At 56.7% G+C, this 27,152-nt stretch overlaps 2 protein-coding genes across 6 annotated transcripts in view; one reads left to right on the forward strand and one right to left on the reverse strand.

The window, feature by feature from the left end:
- KCNH3 (potassium voltage-gated channel subfamily H member 3) lies at positions 1-19,306 on the forward strand. 4 transcript variants are annotated; one of them, XM_054445502.2, is made up of 15 exons: positions 1-474; positions 1,873-2,106; positions 2,605-2,739; positions 3,684-3,817; positions 4,253-4,496; positions 4,897-5,054; positions 5,157-5,364; positions 9,922-10,200; positions 10,469-10,668; positions 11,108-11,357; positions 15,337-15,554; positions 16,617-16,948; positions 17,367-17,473; positions 18,180-18,256; positions 18,351-19,306. In XM_054445502.2, the coding sequence occupies exons 1-15, from the start codon at positions 399-401 to the stop codon at positions 18,948-18,950; spliced, it is 3,252 nt and encodes a 1,083-aa protein (XP_054301477.1). In that variant the 5' UTR covers positions 1-398; the 3' UTR covers positions 18,951-19,306. The 4 variants fall into 4 exon arrangements, with proteins under 4 accessions (XP_054301477.1, XP_054301480.1, XP_063502984.1 ...); XM_054445505.2 differs by having other exon boundaries at positions 261-474; positions 2,043-2,106; XM_054445504.2 differs by having other exon boundaries at positions 406-474; positions 1,877-2,106.
- The window catches only part of MCRS1 (microspherule protein 1), a 9,858-nt gene continuing 2,005 nt past the window's right edge, over positions 19,300-27,152 (reverse strand). For both annotated transcript variants that reach the window (XM_054445532.2, XM_054445533.2), the window contains 13 exons: positions 27,011-27,149; positions 26,461-26,599; positions 25,670-25,828; positions 25,414-25,523; positions 24,422-24,530; positions 24,003-24,141; positions 21,302-21,377; positions 20,947-20,975; positions 20,737-20,829; positions 20,461-20,543; positions 20,223-20,310; positions 19,851-19,978; positions 19,300-19,737 (listed from right to left, as the gene is read on the reverse strand). In XM_054445532.2, coding sequence (XP_054301507.1) covers positions 19,651-19,737; positions 19,851-19,978; positions 20,223-20,310; positions 20,461-20,543; positions 20,737-20,829; positions 20,947-20,975; positions 21,302-21,377; positions 24,003-24,141; positions 24,422-24,530; positions 25,414-25,523; positions 25,670-25,828; positions 26,461-26,599; positions 27,011-27,149 — 1,379 coding nt within the window. In that variant the 3' untranslated portion in view covers positions 19,300-19,650. The remainder of the gene's footprint in view (positions 19,738-19,850; positions 19,979-20,222; positions 20,311-20,460; positions 20,544-20,736; positions 20,830-20,946; positions 20,976-21,301; positions 21,378-24,002; positions 24,142-24,421; positions 24,531-25,413; positions 25,524-25,669; positions 25,829-26,460; positions 26,600-27,010; positions 27,150-27,152) is intronic.

Below are 27,152 nucleotides of genomic sequence, written 5' to 3' on the forward strand. Positions count from 1 at the left end.
GAGGCTGCAGCTTCTCCCCGACAGACGGAGGGAGCTGCCGAGAGCCGGCGCCGAGCGGAGCCGAGCGGAGCCGAGCGGAAGCCCACCCGCAGCCGACACGCGAGCCGCTGCCGCGGCGGGAGGTGCTGAGAGCGCGGCGGCCGCGGGGCCTGGAGCCCGGGATTCGTGGGCGGCGAGGGCGCGAGGGGCCGCGCGCCATGCTCCGGGCCCCGACGGCGCGGACGCCCCCTCGCGCGCCCGCGTCCGGCGGGACCCCAGATCCCGGTCTGGGCATTGCCCCCCGACGGCTGCGCTAGGGAGCGCGGGGCCCGGCGGGGGGCGGCCGAGCTGGGCGCCCTCCCCCGGCGCGGAGTCCCCGCATCCCGGAGGGATGGGGCGGGCAGCCGCGGGCGCCTAAGATGCCGGCCATGCGGGGCCTCCTGGCGCCGCAGAACACCTTCCTGGACACCATCGCTACGCGCTTCGACGGCACGCGTGAGTCCGACCCTCGCCCACTTGCACCCGAGCCGCCGGACCCTTGCCAGGGCTCCCGCCTTCCCCGAATCCCCAGTAGCCCAGCTTGGCGCCGGCCTGTTCTCACCCTCTCCTCCCTACCCGCCCCTCTTGAGGCTGGGGCCATCGTCTCCTGCTAGGCGCTGTTTCCCCGAAGGTTCGGGGTCAACACTGCTTCAGGCGAGGCAACCGGGCCAGAAGTCCCTGAGTGTGGGTCCTGGGATGCTATCTCTTAGCCGGGTCTCGAACCCGAACCTAGTCAGTCTGACCCATCCCACCCCTGCGTCTGGCGCTGTCGCAGCAACTACCCTCGGACTGGTGGGGTAAGGCGAGGCGGGTGAACAGTGCTCAGGGACAGCTGAGAGGGCTCAAAAAACAGATTTAGAAAAGAGATTTGCAAACGGAGATAGAGTAGGAGGCACTCGGGAGAGCACGGTGTGTCCAAGCCCCGTGTCTCATAGCCTGAACCCCCTAGACTTGGGGAGGCCATCTAGCCCCAAGAAGATGGTTTGGGGACTCCCATCAGGACTGGGGAAGTTTGGAGAAGGCGCCCGGAGCTCTGGATCCCCGGTTCTTGGGGCTCTGAGCACAAGGGAAGTGATGAAAGCCCCTCCCTCCTCCTCTCCCTCACATCCCCCGTGGGGCTTCCCAGCTCTCTGCCTAGGTCCTCCTTGGTCTCAGGTTCCTGATAGGGTGTGGGAGCCCAGCACTGCGCTCTCCCCCCTCCGGGCTCCTCCATCTGCCTTGCCAGTGTGCTTGGCTCCTGCAGCCTGCTGATTCAGTGCCCCCCACTCCCCAATACATTCCTGGCTCCTGGCTCCCGTGCTCAGTCACCATTCTTACACCCCCATTCTTGATCACATTCACTCATTCCCGAGCCAGGTCAGGCAGCTAGGGCTAAAACACAGACAGCAGGATGTATGGTGGTCTGGGGTTGCCTCCCAGTCTAGGTGTGTCCCAGTGGGAGAAGCCAGACAGCCAACCTGGGTACCTGGCTAGTGGGTGAGCCTGGCAGAAGTAGAGGTGGGGCTGAGGCTGGCCCAGAGCTGGCAGTGCAGTCCTCATTAGGGATTCCCCAATCCCAGCTCTTACCCCACATTGCTCAGGACACCCTCCAGAGGGCACAGTGCCCGCACAGCGCTTCATTCACCGACCTCAGTTCACACGTGCTGATCCTTGAATGTACTCACACCTGCTGCAGGGCACTGACAAACAGGTGACACACACTGATCGCCATTCATAAACAGCCCTGCCCTAACACACACAGGATTCCTGGGGTTTGGAAAACCCACTCTTTGGTTGCAGGCATTTGGGAAAGGAGGGGTGGTAGGCCTCCTGCCCCTTCACCCCACGCCTCCTCTGAGAGGTGCTCTCTTGCAGACAGTAACTTCGTGCTGGGCAACGCCCAGGTGGCGGGGCTCTTCCCCGTGGTCTACTGCTCTGATGGCTTCTGTGACCTCACGGGCTTCTCCCGAGCTGAGGTCATGCAGCGGGGCTGTGCCTGCTCCTTCCTTTATGGGCCAGACACCAGTGAGCTCGTCCGCCAACAGATCCGCAAGGCCCTGGACGAGCACAAGGAGTTCAAGGCTGAGCTGATCCTGTACCGGAAGAGCGGTGAGGGGCCACCTGGCCAGCCTGCCTCACCTTTGCAGTCTCACCCAGCCTGGCACCAGCCCCATCCACTGTCCCTCCTCCTTTCTGTTGTCATCTTCTCCATCTCCCCATCTCATCCCATCTTCCCATCCGCCCATCCAACCCCTCTTGCTCCATCCCACCTCTTGCCCCTGGCTCCCCATCTCTACCTGCCTCACCCTAGCCTCAGCCTGCATTCAGTTCCAACCTTGGGTTTCCCGCATCCAACAGAAAAACATCGGCATTTCGGCAGGGCAGATCTACCACACGACAGGTCTGACTGCCATGTTTGCTCTCCCTTGCCTCCTTCCCCCAATTTCATCAAGCCCTGCCCTCAGTGAAACTGGACTGCCAGCCCTTCCCCCAGGAAACCGCTAGATCCTGCCTGTGTCTTGCCCGGGATGTCAGTGGAGCCAGGGCCCCTGTCACCTCAGGCAGTGCCGAGAATGGGAGGTGGGCTGAGTTTGTTTTTGTGCCCAGGGCTCCCGTTCTGGTGTCTCCTGGATGTGATACCCATAAAGAATGAGAAAGGGGAGGTGGCTCTCTTCCTAGTCTCTCATAAGGACATCAGCGAAACCAAGAACCGAGGGGGCCCCGACAGATGGAAGGAGACAGGTAGGTGCATGTAGGTGCTGTGGTTTGGGGTGTTGGGTGCCGCAGGCCTGGGCGGGGCCTTGGCACCCAGTCTGAGTATGGGGGTCCCCCATGCCCCCTGCATTCATTTCACTCCCACTCAGGCTGCCTGAGAGGCCTGTGCTCCTCTCATCTCCACATTCCTCGGTATGGGAATATTTTTTCCAAATAGACAGATTGAGATAAAGTTGGAGTTTTTAAGTCAACTTTATTAAGAAACTGAAAGCAAACAAACCCCACTGTACCTGTGAAGCAGGTACTTTCTGACCAGTTAATAACGTTGAGCACAGACCCACAAGGTTCCTCTTTCCTACAGCAAACCTGACTGGGGGTGGAGCTCTGGGCAAAGCCTGCTTTTAAGTTCTTCGAGTCTTTCCCCTCTTGTGTTCTCCAAGGCTGGGGCGGGCCTTTGGGCAGGTTACAAAGCTGTCAAGGCCTCTTTGCCATTTGGGGATGCTGGGAGTACTCTCCATTCCCACTCGCGTACTCCCAGTGCTGGGTCTGCCTCTCCATGATGTCAGCCTTCATTGTCACCCTCTGGTCCCTGCACTAGCTCCTGGGCTCCTGCTGTTAAGTTCCCACACCTCTGCTGACGGCCTCCTGCTAGTTCTCCACCCTGGCCCTGTGAGGTACCTCCTCGCTTCCTGTCCCAGGCCTTTCCCCGTAGAGATCCTCTGGTCCAAACCTCCTCTTCCTGGAAGCAGACCCCAGAGGTAGTGTCTGTAAGCATTCCTAGGACTGCCCATTGCTGGGCTGGGCAAGTGAACCCAGGAAGTGAGGAATACCTGAGCCCCCAACTCTAAACAGTCTAAGTGGTCAATGAGCCAGACCAGTCCATGGGCCAGCAACTGTGTCCTACACCTAACCCGGAGCTAGGGTGTGTGGGCACACACCCATCATCTTCATGGGCCCCTCTTCTTTTGCAGGTGGTGGCCGGCGCCGATATGGCCGGGCACGATCCAAAGGCTTCAATGCTAACCGGCGGCGGAGCCGGGCCGTGCTCTACCACCTGTCTGGGCACCTGCAGAAGCAGCCCAAGGGCAAACACAAGCTCAATAAGGTGGGCTCAGCCCTGGGATGTGTGAGAGAGGGGATGGGCAGATGCAGGAGATGGGGAAGGGGAACCTGATCTACCACAGAGAGAATGTCCTAGGGGCCACCCAGGCCTTGCCAGCACTTTGGGGGTTGGGACTGAAGGAGGGAAGATCACATGCCTGATCCATCAGAAGAAAGTCCTGGCCTGGGAGGCAGATGGGCCTTGGTTCAATCCTGGCTCCTCCCCTAAGCAGCTGTGTGGCCGCAGCTAAGTCACTTAACTTTCCTGATCTTCAGTTTTCTGATCTATAAAATGGAGACGCTAATGCCATCTCAAAGCAGATGTTGCTTCAATAATGCAGGGATAGAAAGGAGGTGGATGTAGGTCCCAGACTCTATCCAAACTCAGCCTGTGCCAATATTCTTTCCTCTCTGCCTGGACCTGCCCTGCCTCACTCAGGGAGTGTTTGGGGAGAAACCAAACTTGCCTGAGTACAAAGTAGCCGCCATCCGGAAGTCGCCTTTCATCCTGTTGCACTGTGGGGCACTGAGAGCCACCTGGGATGGCTTCATCCTGCTCGCCACGCTCTATGTGGCTGTCACCGTGCCCTACAGCGTGTGTGTAAGCACAGCACGGGAGCCCAGTGCCGCCCGCGGCCCGCCCAGCGTCTGTGACCTGGCCGTGGAGGTCCTCTTCATCCTTGGTGCGTGCACTCTGCCCCTTCCACCCCACCCTTTGCTGGTGCCCTGGGGCTTTGCTGAGGATAGTCCACATGGCTTCCAGGGCCCTACAGTGCCCCGCTCGCCGTCTCTCATTTGTAACCTGTGAGCTTTGAAATCAGACCTAGGTTCCAAACATCTGCCACTTAGAAGTTATATGACCCTGAGCTGGTCAAAGCCTCTCTGAGCCTCCATAAAATAGATTCCCCCTTTGTAAAATAGGCAAAATGATGTCTACCTGTTATAATTACTGTGAGAACTAAGTCAGATGATGTATGGAAAGGGCCGGGGACAGTGTCAACTACTGAGAAAGTGAGCCAGGTGTCCAGGCAAGAGTGGCTGCCCCCCAACCCCGGTGCTGACTCCCACCCGGATTCCCCACAGACATTGTGCTGAATTTCCGTACCACATTCGTGTCCAAGTCGGGCCAGGTGGTGTTTGCCCCAAAGTCCATTTGCCTCCACTACGTCACCACCTGGTTCCTGCTGGATGTCATCGCGGCGCTGCCCTTTGACCTGCTACATGCCTTCAAGGTCAACGTGGTCAGTGTGACCGGGCTGGCTGGGTGGGTGGGTGGGCTTGGCCGGGGGACAGGCAGGGCCAGCCCGCTAACCTCCCTCCCTCCCTCCCTCCCCGCATCTCAGTACTTCGGGGCCCACCTGCTGAAGACGGTGCGCCTGCTACGCCTCCTGCGCCTGCTTCCTCGGCTGGACCGGTACTCGCAGTACAGCGCCGTGGTGCTGACACTGCTCATGGCCGTGTTTGCCCTGCTAGCGCACTGGGTCGCCTGCGTCTGGTTTTACATTGGCCAGCGGGAGATCGAGAGCAGCGAATCCGAGCTGCCTGAGATTGGTACTGGAGGCTCCTTCTGCATGTGGTGGGGAGGGAGTTGTGTCAGAGGAGTGTGAGTGCCAGTGTGGGTGCAGATGTGTGGTGTCAGGGACCTGTGCAAGTCTGCACATGTGCAAATCAGAGAAGAGGGTGTGCAGGTGTGAGTGTGACAGCCACCACCACGTGACAGTCCTGTTCTCCAGCAGCTGGGCCTTGTGGAGAAAGCCCAAGGAGTCCCAGTCGCCCATCCAGGCCTTCTGTAGCCAAATGTTGGTCACATTCCTTAAACCCCTGCCCCGTTGGGAAGGCCAAGCAGGGAGCCACTGTCCTCCAGGGTTTCTCTGACACCCGGCACTCCCCATCCCTCCCCCCGCATCCTCTCTGTAGCTTGTCCCCACCACCTTGGCTTCCAAGGCCCCTGCCTTTCTCTTGTTACCTCCAGTCCACATTTCTCCTGTCATCTCTAGTCCACATTTCTCCCCGCTGCATCTCTGCTCTCCCCTGGCCTAAAAAGCAGCCTTTCTGCGTCCCCAGCATCTTCACTCTCCTTCATGTCACCTCTTCTCCTTCCACAGCTCCTCCCTCTGCTCACCACCCACTCACATCTTAACTCCTGCTGGGAGGGCTTCCACCCCCACCTCTGCACCCAAAATGTCACCTGGAAGGTCACAGTGACCTTCTGGGACCAAACCCTCATCCTCCTTGAAGTCCCTATATCACCTGACCCTGCCAACCATAATTCCTCTCAGCTGTGGGTGATGCAGCCCTCAGCTGGCCTCCTCCCAGCTCCTCCAAGTTCCAGGGTCTGCAGACCTTTCCTCACAGCTCTCCCCCTTCACCTTGCTTTCCCTCGGCCATTCCACTGACACCACTGAATGAGCATCTCAACTTCCACCCTTTCTCTAGCCAAACCATTCCATTCCAGCTGTTTTTAACTCTCGTTGCACCTCAGGTCCAAAATCAAACCTGGCCTCTTCCTCCCCAGCCCTCCAGCCCTCTTCCTCCCCAGCCCTCCAGCCCTCTGTCAGCTTCCAGGTAACTGACATTTAGCCGGGTTTCCAGGTGCAGGAGGCTTTTTTTTTTTTTTTTTGAGACGGAGTCTTACTGTCTTCTAGGCTGGAGTACAGTGGTGTGATCTCTGCTCACTGCAAGCTCTGCCTCCCGGGTTCACGCCATTCTCCTGCCTCAACCTTCCAAGTAGCTGGGACTACAGGCACCCACCAGCACACCGGCTGATTTTTTGTATTTTTAGTAGAAACAGGGTTTCACCGTGTTAGCCAGGATGGTCTCGATCTCCTGACCTTGTGATCCACCCGCCTCAGCCTCCCAAAGTGCTGGGATTATAGGCGTGAGCCACCACGCCCGGCAGGTGGGCCTCTTATGACTGTCCGCTCCTTGGCGGAGTCACCAGGTGTCCGGGTCAGCCTTAGAAACCCGGTCTGATCAGTTCCCTGGGAACTACAAGCCTCCTGTGAATCCTCTCTCCCTCTGCAAGCTCACGGGAGGCCCGTGTGTGTCACAGAGAACCCATTTGAAATTTCGCCCGAGTGCTCTCGCTGCGGAGCAGGTGGAAACCAGGACACTCCGGGCAGTGACAGCTCCTTGGTGCCTGCTATTCCCAGAGGAAGCCTGTGGTGGCAGCTGCTCTGGGGTCAGACGGCCACATGGCAAACACAGTCAGAGGGCCACGAGATGGACAAGGGTGAAACAAAGCCTGTCTCCACCACCCCCAAAGTGGGCTGAGACACCAAATCCCCAGGTCCACTCCTGCCCCCTGAAATGGGACCCAGACACCCTTGGTCTTGTGTCCATGAGGCTCCTCTCTTCCAACCACCTCACAGGGGTTCCTGATCTGACATTAAGGACACCTCTAGCTTCCAAGAGTCTCTGAGCTCCACAGGATGGGAAAGGGTGGGTCGACCCTTGCAGATACACATTATATTCTTTCACCCTTGAACCCTGAGTTCCACAGTGGTTTCGTTCCATTTGAGCCGGTACTAGTCTACATTTAGAGACTTTACAAGTTCTTCACATCATCATCTCCTCTTTCTCCAGGGAATCTGCCCCCTAACCAGGTTGGCACCAAACCCAGACCTCTCCAAGTCCAGCCCTGGCAGGAGAGTTCCTTGTAGGGGGAGGTGAGGCTGAGGTGGGGGGGGTGGGCGGCTGGCCCAGTTCAGTCTGGTGGGTGGCTCCTTCTCCATGCTTCCTTGCCTGGGTTTCCTTTTCCACTGCCCATGATGTGGACAGAGTTCCTTCCCCAGGTTCCCACTAGCCCAGTGGAGGTGGGCTGGATTTTCACAAGACTGTGCTGAGTATTGAGGGAGAGAACTCAGGGCACTCCTTGGTGTGCGAGCCCCCAGCCTCTGGGACAGCTCCCGCTGGCCTGACCCCGCCCACCTGGAGGCACAATTCTGGCCCCAGCTTCAGGGGCTGCTGATGCCCCATAGCCAAGACTGAGAGATCAGAGGCCTTCCTGCCACCCTCCCCTGTGTCCTGCTGCTTCTCCCCACCTTCCCTATCCTGGGCATCTGGCTTTGGGTGGCTTCACCCTTAGAGGCCAACTAAACAGTGACTGTGAAGAGTTTTACGTACTCCAATTTTTTTTTTTTTTGGAGACAGTCTCACTCTCACCCAGGCTGGAGTGCAACGGCGCAATCCCAGCTCACTGCAACCTCCGCCTCCTGTGTTCAAGCAATTCTTCTGCCTCAGTCTCCCGAGTAGCTGGGATTACAGGCATGTGCCACCACGCCTGGCTAATTTTTATATTTTTAGTAGAGATGGGGTTTCACTATGTTGGTCAGGCTGGTCTGGAACTCCTGACCTTGTGATCTGCCCACCTCGGCCTCCCAAAGTGCTGGGATTACATGCATGAGCCACCGCGCCCAACCATGTACTCCGTTGCATTCTTATAGCACATCTCAGATAACAGGAAGGTGAGCCCCCACCTTGGTGCAGGTCTTAGTACATCCTCCTAAATTCCTTAGCCTGGAATGTAATGCCCTCAGTGTTAACCCCACATTCTAGCCAAACTGAGCTATTTGCTTGTACTTGTCTTAAAATATCAGTCTCCAGGTTTGGCTCGTGCCTGTCCCTCCACCAGGAATGACCCCCTCAGGTTCTTTGTATCAAAACCCTAACTACCCTTTGAAACCAAGCACAAATGTCCCTTCTTTCAGGAGCCTTCTAGCCCTAGCCATGGCACTTGGTTGGAGCCCCCCTCCCTTCCTGCCGTGTGGCACCTCTGAGATGTAGTTCTGGCCCTATGTCACCTGCCCTTCTGAACTGGAGCCCTCAGGGAGCTCCTATGGAGCCCCCAGCTCCTGGCACAGTGTGCGAGGTTGTTGAATGAATGAGTAGGTGGATGACAAGTGTGTGGGGGCCACAGGATCCATATGCCTAAAGTGTTGGGGAGAGTCTGGAGTAGGGGGTCTGTGCTGAGGTGGGAGGAGCAGGGCACAAGTGGAGAGGTGGGGTCCAACTGCATCCTGCGACCCTAAGCCACAGCCACACATACCCTCTGCCTCACCATTCTAGATCAGCCAGTCTGCCCTCTCTCCCTTGCACCCCATGGCCCCCAGCTCTGCCAGGACCTCTGTGGACCTTGGGGTCCCCCACCCAACACCCTAGAGCTCCTGCAACCCTCCAGCTAGGCTCAAGAGTGACTCCCAGCACACAGGCTTGGGAGAGACCTCAGTGCACGACCCTACTCCATGCCAAGGCCACGTGGAGAACTTCGGGCTGAGGGGCAATCCAGCCTCTGCTCCGTGGCCCAGTCTAGCCTGTGACTACGTGTGTGTGTGTTTGTGTGTGTATGTGCGCGCACCTGTGTGAATGTATTCACCTGTGTGCTCTTGTCCACGAAAGTGTGTCTGCACCCCCTGCCTGAGTGACAGCGTGTAGGCACCAGTGTACCTTTGTCCCTCTCCCAAGTGTGCACAGGCCTTTTCAGTGTGAGTGGCTGTGGTGAGGCGCCTGTAAGGGGCATACATGTGTCCTTGTCTTCTTGACTGTGTGGAGCACACACATAGCCTTAACAGTGTGTGTGCATGTCCACGCAGGCGTGCTTGGGACCTGTGTGTGAGGCTGAGTGGTTTGTGTGGCTGTGGGGAGGGATGAGACTGAATGGGGAGGGGAGGGAGGGCCTTCTGGAGCTGATGGGCTCAGAGAAATGCAGGAAGAGGAGTCCCGGTGGACAGGCGGAGGTGAGGGCGGAGGTGGCCTCACCATCCATCTTTTGGGGTTGAGGCTGTGGTTGAATGCAGTGAGCACCCCAGTCCTTTTGCCCACGCCAGCCAGGCCCTCCGACTGGGCCCGTTACCTGGGATGGTGCCAGCCATGGGGGAAGGGGTGTGATTTCCCTTGTGTCATCCTCAGTGCCAATAGGAGCTGGCTGGGGAAATGGCAGACTCTTCTGAGGGTTGAGGGGTTGGAGAGGGGTGTGCTAGGCTGGCAGTGAAGGGGCAAAGCGGCGGGAAGCCATGGGGCTGGGTCTGTGTCTGCGTGTCCCCACCCCCAGGGCCCGGCATCCTCGCCCACAGTCTTCCTGCCTGCTCAGGCCTTCCTGTTCCCCCTCAGGCTGGCTGCAGGAGCTGGCCCGACGACTGGAGACTCCCTACTACCTGGTGGGCCGGAGGCCAACTGGAGGGAACAGCTCCGGCCAGAGTGACAACTGCAGCAGCAGCAGCGAGGCCAACGGGACGGGGCTGGAGCTGCTGGGCGGCCCGTCGCTGCGCAGCGCCTACATCACCTCCCTCTACTTCGCACTCAGCAGCCTCACCAGCGTGGGCTTCGGCAACGTGTCCGCCAACACGGACACCGAGAAGATCTTCTCCATCTGTACCATGCTCATCGGCGGTGAGCCCGGCCGCGCGCGTCTTCCCGGGGCCACTCCCAGACTTCTGCCCGCAGGCGGCGCCGTCCCACTCCCCGGAGGGCCTGAGGCCGGGGGCTCTTCCGCTTTAGGTGGCCGCGGAACCCGAGGCCGGGGGTGGGGGAGACTCCGCCCGCACAGCGGCCCTCGGGCCTTGCCTAGGAGCGTGCGGGGCCGGGGACAGATGAGCCCAGCGTGGTGTCAGGCCGGGCCAGGTCCCCTAGGTGACCCCCTCTCGTCACCCTCCCCCAGCCCTGATGCACGCGGTGGTGTTTGGGAACGTGACGGCTATCATCCAGCGCATGTACGCTCGCCGCTTTCTGTACCACAGCCGCACGCGCGACCTGCGCGACTACATCCGCATCCACCGTATCCCCAAGCCCCTCAAGCAGCGCATGCTGGAGTACTTCCAGGCCACCTGGGCAGTGAACAATGGCATCGACACCACCGAGGTGCGGCCTCCAGGGCTGGGCCTGCCAGCCTTTGCTGCCTCAGGGGGTTTGCAATGGCCTAGAATTATCAGGAGAGGGGGAGGATGAATGCAGAATTCTGGCCCCTGTGCCTCCCTTCTGTCTTGGGGGGACAGAGGCATGGGACAGAGGGCAGCTAAGAAGGCTTGGAGGGCCCTCTGAACCCCAGTTAGGTCTGGGGGCTTGGTGCTCACTGAGGTGGGAAGCTGGGCTGCTCTGGGCGCTAAAGTGATTGAGAGGGAGGTGGAGGAAGCCCCCTCGCTGCCACCCTGTGTGGAGCTTGGAGTTGTGAGAGAGGCCTCACGTCCCTCCCATGCCTCCCCTGTTCCTGAGGCCTGCCAGGGTGGAGAGGGGCTGGCTGGAGGCCACCTCCTCTTCTGCCACTCCCAACCCCCCCACCCCCGCACCTGCTCGCCCGCAGCTGCTGCAGAGCCTCCCTGACGAGCTGCGCGCAGACATCGCCATGCACCTGCACAAGGAGGTCCTGCAGCTGCCACTGTTTGAGGCAGCCAGCCGCGGCTGCCTGCGGGCACTGTCTCTGGCCCTGCGGCCCGCCTTCTGCACACCGGGCGAGTACCTCATCCACCAAGGCGATGCCCTGCAGGCCCTCTACTTTGTCTGCTCTGGCTCCATGGAGGTGCTCAAGGGTGGCACCGTGCTCGCCATCCTAGGTTTGTGAGGGTGGGAGAGAGGGCATGCGGGCACGTATGTGTGAGACCATGGCCCCGATCTGTGGAAAAGCTGGAGAGGGGACCTCCACAAGGCCACTGAGAGAGAAACAGCCAGGGTGGACTCAGGAGTAGTTATGGAGTCCTGGTCAAAGCTCAGAGAAGCCCCAGTGACTGCAAGGTGGCAGCGTAAGTAGGTGGACACGATCTCGCAGGTGTTCCTGGGGCCGAGCAAGTGGAGGGCCAGCCTTTGAAAGGAGCCAGTCTATGGGGGACAGAGGGGAGCTGCCCTTCCTTCAGGAGGAAAATCAGAAGCTGGGGATGGAAGTGCTGGGGAGAGTGTCAGGCAGGGCTAAAAAAGGGAGGAACAAAAGCTGTCCTTGTGGTCCCCCGGGAATGGTGAGATGTGACTTTCCTGGGGCAGATCACAGAGCAGGCCCAGAGCCCAGATGGGTGACAGCGCTCAGTCTCCAAACAGCCAGGGAGACTTGTTCTGATGAAATGGTATCTACAGTGTATATACTTCCCTTCTTGGCAAAAGAAGGAAGTGAAAAAGGAAATCAGTTCCCTAGACGCAGACGAAGAAATTGCAGGTGTGGAATGGACACAATAGTAGTGCTGATCACAGGGGGCTCACAGCGTGACTAGCCCTGTCCCAGCTCCTTAGATGCTTTGTCTCACTCTAACCTCACAAAACCCATTATTCCTATTTTGCATAGCAGGAGGCCAAGGTCAGAGAGGTTAATGAACAGCTAGGAATTGGCCAGCCGGGGCTGGAGCCCCATCCACCTGGTGCCAAGTCTCATGCTTCTTCCACGGGGCTCCCAGGTGCTCTGGGGGGAATTGGGACTGGCAGGAAGGAAGCCATCATTAGGAGGGTTGGACCTGCACCCTAGGATTTGGGAGAGCACATTCCAACTCTCAGGGAAACATGGGGTTGTGTCTGTGAAAAGCCACTAAAGGACCGGGCGCGGTGGCTCAAGCCTATAATTTCAGCACTTTGGCAGGCCTAGGCAGGCAGATCACTTGAGGTCAGGAGTTCAAGACCAGCCTGGCCAACGTGGTGAAATCCTGTATCTACTAAAAATACAAAAATTAGCCGGGTGTGGTGGCGGACACCTGTAACCCAAGCTACTTGGGAGGCTGAGGCAGAAGAATTGCTTAAACCCAGGAGGTGGAGATTGCAGTGAGCCAAGATTGCACCAATGCACTCCAGCCTGGGCGATAAGCGAGACTCTGTCTCAAAAAAAAAAGAAAGAAAAGCTACTAAAGAGGAGCAGAGCTCTATATCTGCAAGAGACTATCACCGTGACCCTAGAGGGCAAGGAACATGTGACCGCTGTGGGTAGTCAAGGACTTGTACATGTGGGGAGGTGGTGACCTGACCACTGCTAACGACATCGAATCCTCAGGCAGCCAAGGCACGTGTAGATTCACTGTAGGGACTGCTGAAGCCCTGGGGGTGAGGTTTCTCATTCATCTGGCAATCCACAATCAAGATGAGAAGCAGGAAAGGGCCAGGAAGGTGGGGCAGTGTCACCAGACGCAGCTACTGTGTGTCCATCCTTGCTCCCTTGAAGAGGATGACCTTCCAGCCAGAAACAAGAGGAAAAAAATGCCATCGGGGTCTTAGACCCCGAGAGTGGGGACAGGCTGTTCACGCCCTTTGTTTTACATCTTTCATAAGTCCAGCTTTTGGGCCTACATGCGGTTTATGCCAGCATGAGAAAATGGAGTTATGCCAGTCAAGTGTAGCTGGCAATCCTTGGAGAGATTCCGAAGGGCACAAGGACAGATTTTCACCACTGTAGACTGGTGAATCCAAAGCAGGATCGACGAGTGGATTACGAAACAGATGGTTTTCAGCCTGGAACTGAGGGAGTTGTGTGGCTGGGAGCTGGCACAGGTCCTCTCAGAGCATGCCTTCGCTGATGCCAGGCACCACGTCTCAGAATAGCCATGTTCAGTGTGCAGTATTCAGTGCCACAAGAATGGCCACAGCCTGTGCCCTGGGCCTTTGCCTCTACAGTGTCCCTAGCACCAGGACTTATGCCACCGTTGATCCATCCTGTCACCTTCTGTATGTTTTGGGTGAACTACTTCCCTGTTGACTTGGAGGCTCTAGATGCCCTGGTGAATGCCTGGTTCCCCGACCCCAATCATAGTCGGGTTCTCTGCTTTGCCTTCATACCCTCTCCTCATCTACCTTTTTACTCGACGGTCCAAGTGCATCCTGTCTGCTCCAGGCAGCTCTGGGTTCTGGCGCTTGCCTCTGTTGATGAACTGCTGGAAGCTAAGCATATGCAAAGTCCATTGTGAGGAAGGAAATAGTTTGATGAGCTGCACCTGGCGGGCAGTCTCTGGTCCTGAGACTCTGCCCTTGGTCCTGTCCTGTTTCTCATTTTCTCTCACCTCTTGGATGAAGACAAGAAGCACGTGCTTATCCTATTTCAGATGACGCAAATGAAAAGAGCACATTCCCCAGAGGATCACATTAAGATCCAAACAGCCCTCAAAACAACCCAGAAGGATGGCCTGATTTTCTTGAAACCAAGAAAATCAAGTGTTAAACTCTACTTAAGTTGGGGTGCATTCTATACTTAAGTTGGAGCAAAAGTCCAGGAACATGTAGAGGAGACGTGAGCTCAGTGTGTGCTGCTGGCAGTGTGAGGTAGTCCATAGCAGGGCCATCCTTTTTGAAACACTTTCTAACAGTCTGAACTGCCTGGCGGTGGTTGAGCTGCCTTGAGGGTAGTGAGTGCTCTGCCCAAGCCCGCACTGCGTGCCTATCCCTGTTGGAAATGAATTTTTTTTTTGAGACCAGGTCTCACTGTTGCCCAGGCTGGAGTGCAGTGGTGTGATCTTGGCTCACTGCAGCCTCGACCTCCTGGGCTCAAGTGATCCGTCCACCTCAGTCTCCAGAATAGCTGAGATTGCAGGTGCACACCACCACACCGAGCTTAATTTTTGATGTTGTTGTTGAGACGGGGTTTTGCCATGTTGTCCAGGCTGGTCTCAAACTCCTGAGCTCAAGCAATCCTCCTGCCATGGCCTCCCAAAGTGCTGGGAGTCATTGCGCCTGGCAGGAACGATTTATAGGGGTTTCCATCTGGGAGGGAAAGGAAGAAAATGATTTCTTTTTGGTCGTCTTTGTGTGAGGCACTTTATCTACATTAACTCTAATTTAGCCTCAACATGTCCCTGGACAGACACACCCTATTTCACTGATTCTAAAACACACATCTCACCCACCCTACCCAATCTAACATCTCTGAGATTACACCGCAGGCTCTAATTGATGCCATTTAATAATTACTGTCAGCCAGGTGGCAGTCTTAACCTGGCTGTGGGAAAACCTCCATTGACCCCTTCTGGTGAGATCAAGAATATTCCCTAGACTCGGTTAAATGCAGCATCTCTTGTAGAGCAGAGGCAGCTAGGGCTCAGGAAGGTGAGCCTGGCTGCCTGGCATTTTCCCTATGCCACACAGGGCTCTAATTTGCTGGCTCCAAACACTGATTCCTGGACAAGCTGCACCAGAATCACCTGTGGGACTTAAAAACAATCAGACTGTGGGGTCTCCCGTAGATACTGTGATGCTGTAGGTAGAGATGGGGCCTGGGTGTTTGTTCTTTTGCGGGGGATTCTAATCAACAGAGCCAGCTGTGAACCACTAGAACTGATGTTCAGTCTCTCTCAGGGCTAAAATTCAGATTTTCCGGCACAGTGGTTTTGATCCTGAATGTGTTTGAGGGCCTGGGTCACAGAGCTCTTTACCCCAAGCCCATGTGGGAGCCAGTGAGACAGGCCGCAGGCGTCAGGCCATGTCCCAGGCCTCTTTGCTCCTCTCTCTGCTGGCTTCAAGGCTTCAGCTGCAGAGGCCTAGCCCAGCCCTGAAGGGAATCTCAGCAACGTGCAGCCCCCCTTCTCTCTTTGTGGCTGAAGCTTTCAGGGCTTGCTGACCTCTGCTTCCTCTCCCCAGGGAAGGGCGACTTGATCGGCTGTGAGCTGCCCCGGCGGGAGCAGGTGGTAAAGGCCAACGCCGATGTGAAGGGGCTGACATACTGCGTCCTGCAGTGTCTGCAGCTGGCTGGGCTGCACGACAGCCTTGCGCTGTACCCCGAGTTTGCCCCGCGCTTCAGCCGTGGCCTCCGAGGGGAGCTCAGCTACAACCTGGGTGCTGGGGGAGGCTCTGCAGAGGTGAGTGTGCTGAGTACGTGCTTGGAGGGGATGGGGGTGCCGGGGAGCCTGGTGAGGTGGGCAGAGGCTGGGGATGGTGGAGAGCTGTTTGTGAAGTGTGGCCTGGTATGAAAGCTCCCACTCGGGCAGGGGTCTACACCCTCTCTGCCCTTCCACACCCATGCGCCCAGCCCAGCATGCGTAGCCACCCCTGCCAGCTCTCCTTGGCCTGTCTGAGGCAGCCTCACCCTGTCCAGAGGAATCTTAGTGAAGGAAGATGAATGCACCAGTGCCGGCACAGGGAGGGGTGGCTCCTGGGGGTCAGGGGCTGAGCAGGGCAGAGACAGGCACCAGCCCTTCAGGTTGCTTCTGAAGAGAGCCTGATGGCCTCCTGTGTGTTTTCATGGTGAAACAGCACTGTTCTGAGGGGCTTTTGAATTTTCCTGTATTGTCACTAATTCCAAACCAATTTTTAGCGCTGCATTCTCTTGGATAGTTTAATTAGGCTGAGGGACCTGGTAGAGGAGTGGTGTTGTCCATATTTGGCTAGAATTTTGAGAGGTATTTAACACCTTCAGGGCTTCGGTGGCTTTAGATAGATTTTAGATTAAGATAGTATCATCTGGCCAGGCGCGGTGGCTCACGCCTGTAATCCCAGCACTTTGGGAGGCCGAGGCAGGTGGATCACGAGGTCAGGAGATCAAGACCATCCTCGCTAACACGGTGAAACCCCATCTCTACTAAAAATACAAAAAAAAAAAAAAAAATGAACTGGGTGTGGTGGTGGGTGCCTGTAGTCCCAGCTACAGGCTGAGGCAGGACGATGGCATGAACCCGGGAGGCGGAGCTTGCAGTGAGCCGAGATCGTGCCACTGCACTCCAGCCTGGGCGACACAGCGAGACTCTGTCTCAAAAAAAAAAAAAAAAAAGATAGTATCATCTGTAGGACCTTCAGTTAGAATAGATGTTGGCTGTTCTAACAGACGGCTTATCCCTTCCGGGGGAGATGAAGCCTTGGTAGGGGAGGTGAGTGGGACACAATAGTGACCATCTATGCCGATTCCCTGTCCCTCATATCCCTAGGTGGACACCAGCTCCCTGAGCGGCGACAATACCCTTATGTCCACGCTGGAGGAGAAGGAAACAGATGGGGAGCAGGGCCCCACAGTCTCCCCAGCCCCGGCTGATGAGCCCTCCAGCCCCCTGCTGTCCCCTGGCTGCACCTCCTCATCCTCAGCTGCCAAGCTGCTATCCCCACGTCGAACAGCACCCCGGCCTCGTCTAGGTGGCAGAGGGAGGCCAGGCAGGGCAGGGGCTTTGAAGGCTGAGGCTGGCCCCTCTGCTCCCCCACGGGCCCTAGAGGGGCTACGGCTGCCCCCCATGCCATGGAATGTGCCCCCAGATTTGAGCCCCAGGTGAGCAGACCCTAGGCCCCCGTGGCAGAGATGGTGGTGATGAGGCTGAGGCCCTGGGCAGGCGCACCCCGCCCTAGGTGCCCATCTAACCATCTTAACTCCCGCTAGTCTATGTGGGCCAAGCCTGCCTCCTCCAGGAAGCCTTCTGTGCTCCTCCTTTCTCCTGCTGCCCCACTCCACTGTGTGGTGTGTGGCACACACTGCTCTGAACTCTTGCATCTCATGCTGCTCAAGCTTGGTCCCCCAGCTAAACCGCAAGCTCCTAGGGGAAGGGACCCCATGTTAGCTTTTTCCTGGGATCCTGGTCAGTTCCACGCTCCTGCAGCCTGTGTGTGTGGACGCTGGGGCACCCCATCCCATATGACCCCACAGTGGCTGCCTGTCCATTGATTTGTTGTCCTGGTGCCTGGGTTTACAGGGTAGTAGATGGCATTGAAGACGGCTGTGGCTCGGACCAGCCCAAGTTCTCTTTCCGCGTGGGCCAGTCTGGCCCGGAATGTAGCAGCAGCCCCTCCCCTGGACCAGGTACCAGGGCCCCGGGATGGTCTAGGTTGGTGGGGCAGCCCCTTTGCCTTGTGAACCTCAAGCACTGTTGACCTCTGAGCCTTCAATGTTAGAGAAACTGGCAGACTGCCTGGAGGCCGTCTCACCCCACTACCCCTTGGTGCCGTGCGGGCAGGGGAGTTTGGTGGTAAAGACCAGCACTTTAATTTCGACACAGCCAGGAACTGGGTTTATATCCTTGCTCTGTCAGCTTTCTAGCAGTGTGAATTTGGCTTCTCTGGCCCCAGCTTCCTGTCTGTAAAAAAATGGGTTGATGTTTATGTTACATAATGTAACTGAAAGCCTTAGCACAATCTCTGGCTAACTGAGGGGATAGAGGGCTGGGGATCCAGGGGTGAAAATGGCTCCAGGCCAGGGAAGTGGACAAGCTAATGAGCTCCTAGGAATGTCCATTTGCCTGGAGAACAGAGCAAGGGACAGGCACAAAGAACAACTTTTCGAAGGGAAGGAGAGCGCTAGGCAGTGTGGCTGAGGGCTGCTGGGAGGTGTTTTCCCTGCCCCTGGAAGTTTGGGTAGAATTCAGCAGCTCGGGCAAGGCCAGAAGAGATGATCCTAGGAGTCAGGTCCTACCAGGTCAGTGTGGTCTAACTGGGGCAAGGCCTGGACCCCTACACTGCCTGTCTCCTCTTACCAGCCCCAGCTGATAACCCTATTTTACTACCCACAGAGAGCGGCCTGCTCACTGTCCCCCATGGGCCCAGTGAGGCAAGGAACACAGACACACTGGACAAGCTTCGGCAGGCGGTGGGTGAGGGGGAAGGTGGAGATGAGGGGGGCGCCAGGGGAGGGCACTCCATGGCTGACTCCATTCTGACCTCGCCTCCTCCCTCCCCCGAAGGTGACAGAGCTGTCAGAGCAGGTGCTGCAGATGCGGGAAGGACTGCAGTCACTTCGCCAGGCTGTGCAGCTTGTCCTGGCTCCCCACAGGGAGGGCCCGTGCCCTCGGGCATCGGGAGAGGGGCCATGCCCAGCCAGCACCTCCGGGCTTCTGCAGCCACTCTGTGTTGACACTGGGGCATCCTCCTACTGCCTGCAGCCCCCAGCTGGCTCTGTCTTGAGTGGGACTTGGCCCCACCCTCGTCCGGGGCCTCCTCCCCTCATGGCACCCTGGCCCTGGGGTCCCCCAGCGTCTCAGAGCTCCCCCTGGCCTCGAGCCACAGCTTTCTGGACCTCCACCTCAGACTCAGAGCCCCCTGCCTCAGGAGACCTCTGCTCTGAGCCCAGCACCCCTGCCTCCCCTCCTCCTTCTGAGGAAGGGGCCAGGACTGGGCCCCCAGAGCCTGTGAGCCAGGCTGAGGCTACCAGCACTGGAGAGCCCCCGCCAGGGTCAGGGGGCCTGGCCTTGCCCTGGGACCCCCACAGCCTGGAGATGGTGCTTATTGGCTGCCACGGCTCTGGCACAGTCCAGTGGACCCAGGAAGAAGGCACAGGGGTCTGAGTACCAGCCCTAGAACTCAGTGTTGCCAGGTGTGCTGCCATCTGCTGTTCAGCCCAACCTCAGAGTGAAGGCAGGGTGGCAGCCTCCCCACGGACTCCATGCGGCCCGCTGACTCAGGGCAGGGAGCCTGGAAGCAAAGGAGGACCTGGCTCCTGACTCTCAGAGAGGTTAGGCTGGATCCCTGGGGCAGGCCCCTCCTCAGCCTGCTCCTCTGACCTCCCGGTCTCCCTCTGCAGGCTGGGGGCAGAGGCCTGAGGACAAGGAAGGGCTTTGCCATCCCCTGCATGTGCCCCTGCCTCTACCGGTCCCCAGATTTTTATATTAAAAAAATAATAATAAAAGAAACTACTTTGGAACCTGGTGCTTTTTATTTACAAAAGAAAAACAATAAAGGAAGAGTCTGAGGCTAATCAGCTGGAGACACAGGAGTGAAGGTGGCAATGGGGGGGTAGGGTTGTTTTTAGAGAGAGAAAGATGGGGAGGGGCTCTGGACCTAGGGAAGCCCCAGGTTCTCAGCCTCTGCTGGCTTCACAAAGGCCAGCCCTATCCTCCCTCAAAGGCTCAAATCAATGGCCCGCAGCTGAGCCTCCCACTGCCCACTCTGGGAAGGTTTTTCCAGGAGCCTGAGTTCCCAGCTCAAGGGGGCTAGAGTGGCAGGGGAAACAAGCCGGAGAGGGCCCACGAGTCCTGCCACCACTCCTCACTGTGGTGTGATCTTGGCAGCCTCAGCCCGGATGAGGGCAATGAGGTCCTGGTTGATAAGGAAGACGAATCGCAGGCTGGCGATCTGGGTGGGAGACAAAGGTGGCTTAAGACAGAGGTGGGACCAGGGCCAAGCTGGTGTACTGGCTCACCATGCCTAGGTCTCATCCTGGCCTTCCTGCCTCCTCCCCAGCTCACCTCCACCACAGAGTTGTTGCTGAGGCGCCATTTGGAGCCACACAGCACCGGCCGTCCATCAATGTAGATGGGCCGTCGACCCTCATTGGCAATGAAGAAATCACCGTTGTTCTTCAGCTTGATGACACCTGTGGAAGCAGAACGGAAGAAGGGATGATGGGATGGGGAGGGATTGATGGGATGGGGAAAGGCCAGAGACAGCCAGGAGCCTCCACGGACCAGCTCTGCTTCCTGCAGACACCAAGGAATCCCTGCCTCAGGTGGTCCACGAGGGTCCCCACGGACACCAAGCCCCAGGGCTAGAAAGGACAGCGAGAGGCTGGGAGGGATGACCTCACACTGCTTCCTGCTGGGGCAGGGGGTGGGGGATACCTTGTTTCCGGGATATCTTCCAGGCCGGACCCTCCAGAGACAGGTCCACATCAATCTGGTTATCCTTGGTTGCTCTGCCCAGGGTGATCTGGGGAAATGGGGCAGGTGAGGGCTGGGACCTGAAGAATTGGGGGAGTAGGTCTATGCAGGCCAGAGAAAGATGGGAAACCAAGGACTACACAGAGAAAGGCACTGACAGAGGAAGCAGCCTAGGAAGGGGGGGATGGGCCTGCCTCACCTCACGCGAGCGCATCAGGTACCGCACCATGCGGCCCCGCAGCACTGCCAGTGTCTGGTTGTCGAAGTCCGGAGAGCTCATGCCTAGGGGAAGAGGGAGTTTGGAAGGGCCTACCCCTGAGGGTCAGAATGCAAGGCAGGGAACCAGGGCAAGGTTTATAAGGGAAGGAAGTCGGGGCCTGGGAAACGAGGGTCTCCCCAGCCAGGCAGCAACAGGGGGACAGGCTGGGGTGAAGGATGCTGAAGAGTGAGCCTTCTGGTGCCCAGGCCTCCTCACCTGTGATACTGTCCACTAGCACCTGCCACTTATGCAGTTCCTGTTCCAGCTGCCGAATCTCTCGCTTCTGGCGCCGGTCAGCCACCATCAGCTCTGGGGTGAGGTGGGGTGGTAAGGAGGGATGCTCTGAGGCCACCAGCACCTTGTACTCGTCCTCTTGATTCTGGCAGGAGCTTCCATCCCCTCACCGCCCCATGAGGCCATACTTACCATGTTCCAGGACCTCATCTCGCATGTCCCTGAGGGTCAAGAAGAGAAGGAAGATTTAGGTCCACTTTCAGCTCGCCTGTTACTTGGCTCATTAGGGCATCCCTGAGCCCCTTTAGCCAAGTGGCCTGCAAGGCGGTACATCAGGCCTTGGCCCAGCCTCCTTCTCTGGGGTTGGGCTGGGGATAAGGGTAAAGCAGAGGAGCCTAAGAAGGCCCTAGTGGGAGAGGAGGGGGCTCAGCCAGGGGGGCCAAGCACCAACGGGAGCCCAAGGGCTAAGGCTGGGCAGCCTGAGGCGCTCTACCTGACAGGAGTGACTCGGCTCTCTCCACCCCTTCCTGTGTCTCCAGCCACTCACTTGAGCTTACTGTCATCAATCAGGTCCTCTGCATCAGAGAAGTTCAGCACTTGGTCCCCTTTGGGCAGCGGCTGCACTGAACAAAGGACAGAGGAAGCGTGAGCACCAAGGGTCCTGCTGAACCCCACGATGCTGAGCGGACCACTAAGCCAAGTGGACCAGCTGCAGACTGCGCCGGGTAGAGAGCCCAGCACCAGCAAGGGTGCCCATACCAGATTAGGCTGGGCTCTAATTTGGCACAAAGCAGCTTTAGGCTTAGCTGAGGGTAGAGGTGGTTCTAGAAAGGGAAGGAAATTAAAATTGACCTTTTGTATGGGCTTCTCGGTGTGCAAAGGACTTCGATTACACAGCCTTGAACTAAGCAGGGGAGGTGCTACCATCAGCTCTATTTCACAGATGAGGACACAGACACAGGAGGCGAGTTAAACTATGTGACCCTAGTTTGGGATGGAGGCAGGATTTAGATCCTGCTCTCTCGATTCGAAATCTCAACCTCTCCTTCCATCACATCATATCCTCTCCAGCATTTCCTGCCACGCTGTGAGGGGCTGGGAGGCACCTGCCAGCCAAGTTCCACTGAGAAAGTATGTGCTGGTGGGCGCCGCCCCACCTTAAGCCAATGTCTCTTGATCTGGGGTCATGACCTGCTAATGGGTCATGAAATCAGTTTCATTTTTTCAAAAAATGAAATGGAATAGGAAAATGAGCATCAGAGCCCATCAGATATGCTCAGGATAAATACTGTTTCATGAAAGTCTTTGTTTTTTTTTCTGGCCAGAATGTGAAAGGAAGTCGGGAACAGTGGTGTGTGCCCACAGACATAGCTACTCGGAGCCTGAGGCAAGAGGATCTCTTGAGCTGACAGCAACACGGAAAGACCCTGTCTCTTAAAAAAAAAATTAAAGGGATTAAGGTCCCCCAAATCTGAAAACCTCTGCTTTTAGGCCAGCTGTTCCCAAGACTGTAGGGTGTGCTCTGTAGCAGCTAGTGGCCATGCAATTGTCAACTGAGGAAGTGAGGGGGAGTGTGGAGGGGCCACAGATGCTCCTCTTCCTCCCACTGAGGTGAGACCATATGGGGGGAACCGGGGCAGTCACTCCATCAAGTCCCTCCCCACCAGAGCTGCCTGAAGTTCCATGAATCTCATCTTCTGCTGACTTGACAGCTAAGCAATGTGTGCTGCCTGTTCCTAGGGTCTCCTACCTCTCAACGGCAAAGGAGAAATCAAATCCCTTTTGAAGAAATACAAAAACTCTTGAAGGAATAAATAAAACTTTTGTGATAAGGCTTTTAGTTAACAAACAAATTTACACAAACTAACTTTCTTTTCTTTTTTCTTTTTTTGAGATGGAGTCTTGCTCTGTCATCCAAGCTGGAGTGCAGTAGCGCGATCTTGGCTCACTGCAACCTCCGCCTCCTGGGTTCAGCAATTCTCCTGCCTCAGCTTCCTGAGTAGCTGGGATTACAGGCATGTGCCACAAGGCCTGGCTACTTTTTGTATTTTTAGTAGAGACGGGGTTGTACCATGTTGGTCAGGCTGGTCTTGAACTCCTGACCTCGTCCGCCCACCTTGGCCTCCCAAAGTGCTGGGATTACAGGCGTGAGCCACCACGCCCAGCATTACTTTCAAAATATGACAAAGGAACTAGCTTTAGCAGTAAAAATAAAAGTTATCCAGTCAGTATCTGTTCTCTCTGTGGGAATTCTGTGATATCTGAGTCTGAGGAAGAGGCAGAATTTTGGAAGCTGCAGGAATAAAGAGGGCTGCCCCTGGGCCACTAAAATCAGAGGTCCTGAGGAATGGAAGATGGGGCCTCCCTCTGATGAGATTTCCTAAAATGCTCCTGCAGGAATACTTTTTCCTAAGCAGAAGCTGCGGGACCCTGGTAGTAAGGTGATGGGTACCAATGAAGCTTCATGTTTGAACTGTGTGAAAAACTATGCAGAGGGCAATGGGCAATACTTTTAGAAAGTGAGAATGTGCTTGTACTATGGAAATCAGAACCCGAATTACAGATCTCATTGTGGAGTTCCTCCAGTTTAATCACACTGTTTTCTTACCCCATCACTGGGAGAGTGAGTGCTGTGCTGTTGAGGCAAGAGGAAGTAGGGAGCAGTGTGGCCCTTGGGGAAAGGGAGAGACAGATGGACTGGGTGTGAAGTCCCAGTGGGGATTTATGAATGGCCTGAGGGCAGCTTGACAGCACTAACGGCCTAGTGGGAAGAGAAGAGGAACAAGGAAGACAGAAGGAAGAACGGAGAGAGGCAAAGAGCAGAAAAGCTCAGAAAAAGTGGTTATTACCTCTAGGGTGGAAAACAAAGTGAAGGGTGGGCAGGAAAGTGGACTTTCTTATTTTGCTCGTGTTTGAATGTTATCCATAACAATTAATGTGTTATTTATGTGAGAATAAAATATGCTATGAAAAAACAAAAGACAAGAAATGGTAGATAACTCCGCCATTCGGACCTTTTGCCAAAGATTCCAGGCAATGTTGGCTACTCTTACCATGATGCTGAAGACCATTCCAGCCACTTTCTCTCTCTGGAAAGTAGTTTTTGTTGCAATGTGAGGTGAACAAGACACTGGGGATCACTGAGGAATCTGTTACAGGGCACTTGAAGGCAGCTGTGTCGAGTACTTCAGACACACACACACATGCACGTGCACACACCCCCATTCTGCCAGCTCCTGGGGCGTTACCTGTCTGGTCCTCCAGCAGGTAATACTGCTTCATGAGCTGCCAGTGGGCCTGCAGGGCCTTCGCGGTACGGGCCAGGTAGAAGGCATCGGGGTGTCTGTGCAGCAGGTCCTGGAAGGTCTCCAAGGTGGGCTGGCTGGTCTGGAGGGCAAGAAACATTCTCTAGGCATCTGGGCTTTTTCACACATGCCTCTGCCTTACCATCTCTACCTCCCACCTCAGCACCCCCCAGGAGCTGGAAGAAGCAAGCTAGTCACCCGGGTAGTCAGGCTTGGCTCTTCCTGAGGCCCCTGACACAAAGGCCCCTGCCAATGTGCACACATCCAGACAGTGGGTGGACAGCTCTCCACATCAGTGGTTTTCTAGGTGGTCCAGCTCTCCCTGAGCCCTGATCCTCCACCTTCCCAGCCCTCAGACTTACCGATCCCACTTTGCTCAGCAGCTGCTCCTCAGCCTTGCTAAACAGGGCCTTGCTCTGGATGGCTGCAATAGCCTCTGGGTGCAGCTGCCTCATGGCCTGACAGGCCAACCTGGACACAGAAAGAGACACAGGGGAGGGCTGAAGGAAAGGTGTCAAGCAATCTGGGGTTCCTACTATTTCCCCCAAACCTACAGGCTTTTGAGATCCAGAACCTGGAGGCCAGGCCCTCATTAGGAAGCGCCTAAGGCTTAGCAGATAACCTGTGGCTCCACAGGTTTGTCAAGTGAATGAACAGCCAACTCAGAAAAAACGGAGGCCCCTATGTCCCCTTCAGACCCAGTCCTTCCTGAGGCAGAGCCTTGGACCAGCTGCTGCTCCCTCCAAGTCCTTCCTCCTTACTTGGCCGAAGCTGCCACCCCCTAGCCACTGCTTACCACTTCCCCTTTCCAGGCTGAGCCCAGCCCATTTCCTGGTATATCAGAACTGCAGCTACAACTTAAGTGGTGCCAGGGTCTGTGGAGAGGATGGATGTTAAGCATCCAACCAAGCTCGAAGTCATTAAGTGACAGAGGAGGAGGAAGTGTGTGTTGCATGTGTACATGAATTTATTTGGAAGCCTGTGGCTACTGGAGCTAGAAGGGGGCTTGGTGTTCTTCTATTCGACTCCCCCTTGTTAGGAGGATGAAACTGTAGGAGGTCAATGTGGAAAGGCTGGAGGTGACCCGCCCAAAGCCACAACACACACAGTGCACTCCGGGCGCTCATTTTAGTCTTCTCTCTCATGCTATTCCCTCTGCCTTCAGACTCCCTTGCCTGGAGGCAGGAAGAAACTTCTCTTTGAAGCTTCTCAGGCCTCAGTATCACCCCCAAGGAGCCTCCAGGAGTCCTGCCTCCCAGACCCCTCCTGGGGCCCTGGTACAATTCCCTCTGCTCCAGGACCCAAATTCTGGTGTCCCAGTACCTCCCCACTGCTGGAACCAGCTCCCACTCACTTGGAGATGACAGGATCGTAGAGCAGGGCGTACCAGCGCTCCTGGACCTCCCGAAGGGTGAAGCGGCAGCTGAACTTCACGCCCAGGTGGACGGAGGTCAGGTCGTTGGTCTGCAAGGCCCCAGAAAGATTTGCTCCAGCCTTGGAGCTGGAAAGAACCCTTCTTTGCCACCCACAGGGCCCTGTTGGGCTAATTTTGAGGTGCGAACTGGAGGCTGGGGGAAAGGGGCACACTGAGCCTATGGTGGGGGCACTACCTGCAACACAGCATTTATGAGCAGGAGGTCATCTGCAGGCTTCCAGCGGCCTAGATCCTTGGTCACCTGAAGTGGCTGTTTACTCTTCTTCACACGCTTGGTGAGTCCAGGGGCTGGGGCTGGGCTGGGTGGCACAGGAGTGCTGGGGGCTTTGGATACCTGGGCAGAGGACAGGAACAAACTGAGCTCAAAGCCAGCATCCAGTCAGCTGGCGCTTCATGACTAGAGTTTCACATACTCTGTGGCAGCGGCAGCCCCAGCCACAGCCCCAGCACCAACTCCAGCCCACAACAGGAAGCACAGGAAAGGAGCTCAGCTTTCTAATACCCACCCCATCCCACCAAGTTACTTCTATATAGTCCTTGACCATACGGGGTCTTCTCTTTGCTGGTGGTACCCCTGACCCCAGAGTGAAAGTTGGGTGGGGAGGATACCAGGAAATCACTCTTGCTGGTGCAGTGTCTAGGGCCAGAGCAATGCCACCTGGGGGTTATTTTTACACTCTGCAATGCTGGGAACAGGCTGTCTGCTCCCAGAATAGATGCATGCTCCATGCCTCCCACACGGAATGTGATACAGGATGCAATGGCAGGGTTGGGGGTGGGGGCTGCAGCAAGAAATGGGGAGTAGGGAGAGGTAGGTTCCCAGGAGGGAGGCATCTGAGATGAGGGCTGGGGCAGCTTGGTCCTCTCACCAGCCCGCTCTGCAGGGCTCTTGGCAGCTGGCAAAGGTTCTGAGGAAACATGAAATCTGGCACTACCTGCCATCCCCTAAGTCTCCCAATTCCTCACCTTCTTCTTCTCACTGGAGGAGGGTTCACTCCCTGAACAGCGCCCTGGTTCCACCCCACTGGCCCCCTTCGCCCGGGTAGAAGACTTTGCCAGGCTGCTCTCCACCAGCTCATCATCGAACTTCTTCCTCTTGATGAACCTGTAAAGGGTCCTGCCCAGTGAACACTCCTTACCCCACCCTGGTACCCATTCACACACCCCCAGCCCCCAAAAGAGAGCAGGTGCCCAATATGGTGCTAACTGCTCCAGCCCGCTTTCACTTTACACCACAGCCTGGTTCAGTGGCCATGGAACTGCTACACTCCAGCCCTCTGAGATGACAGGGGATCACACCACAAAGACTTCACGTCAGAGACCTAAGATCTCCCTCCCCTGCCCTCAGTCCCACAGGGAAGGATTTAGCAGGCACAGGAAAAGCACAAGGCTCTGCCAATACTAAGGCCCCAGAGGGGCTCAGGCAGCCATTCCCAAAAGAGGGGGAGGCATGTGGCACTTACCGCCACAGACCTTCTACCCTTTCCCAGTTCCTGGCCCTCCGAACCCTTACTACCTGGAGGAGCTTCTCCGTTTAGGGATGGTGCCCAAGGCCTGAGAGGAGGCTCGCTTCTGCCCTGCCAGTGACTCCTCATCCTCTGAGCGGCTGGCAGTGCCTGATGCCATCAGGGATGAATCTAGCAGCCCCTGAGAATCTA

Source organism: Pongo pygmaeus, chromosome 10 (assembly GCF_028885625.2).
Source record: "Pongo pygmaeus isolate AG05252 chromosome 10, NHGRI_mPonPyg2-v2.0_pri, whole genome shotgun sequence".
NCBI classification, from domain to species: Eukaryota; Metazoa; Chordata; class Mammalia; order Primates; family Hominidae; genus Pongo; species Pongo pygmaeus.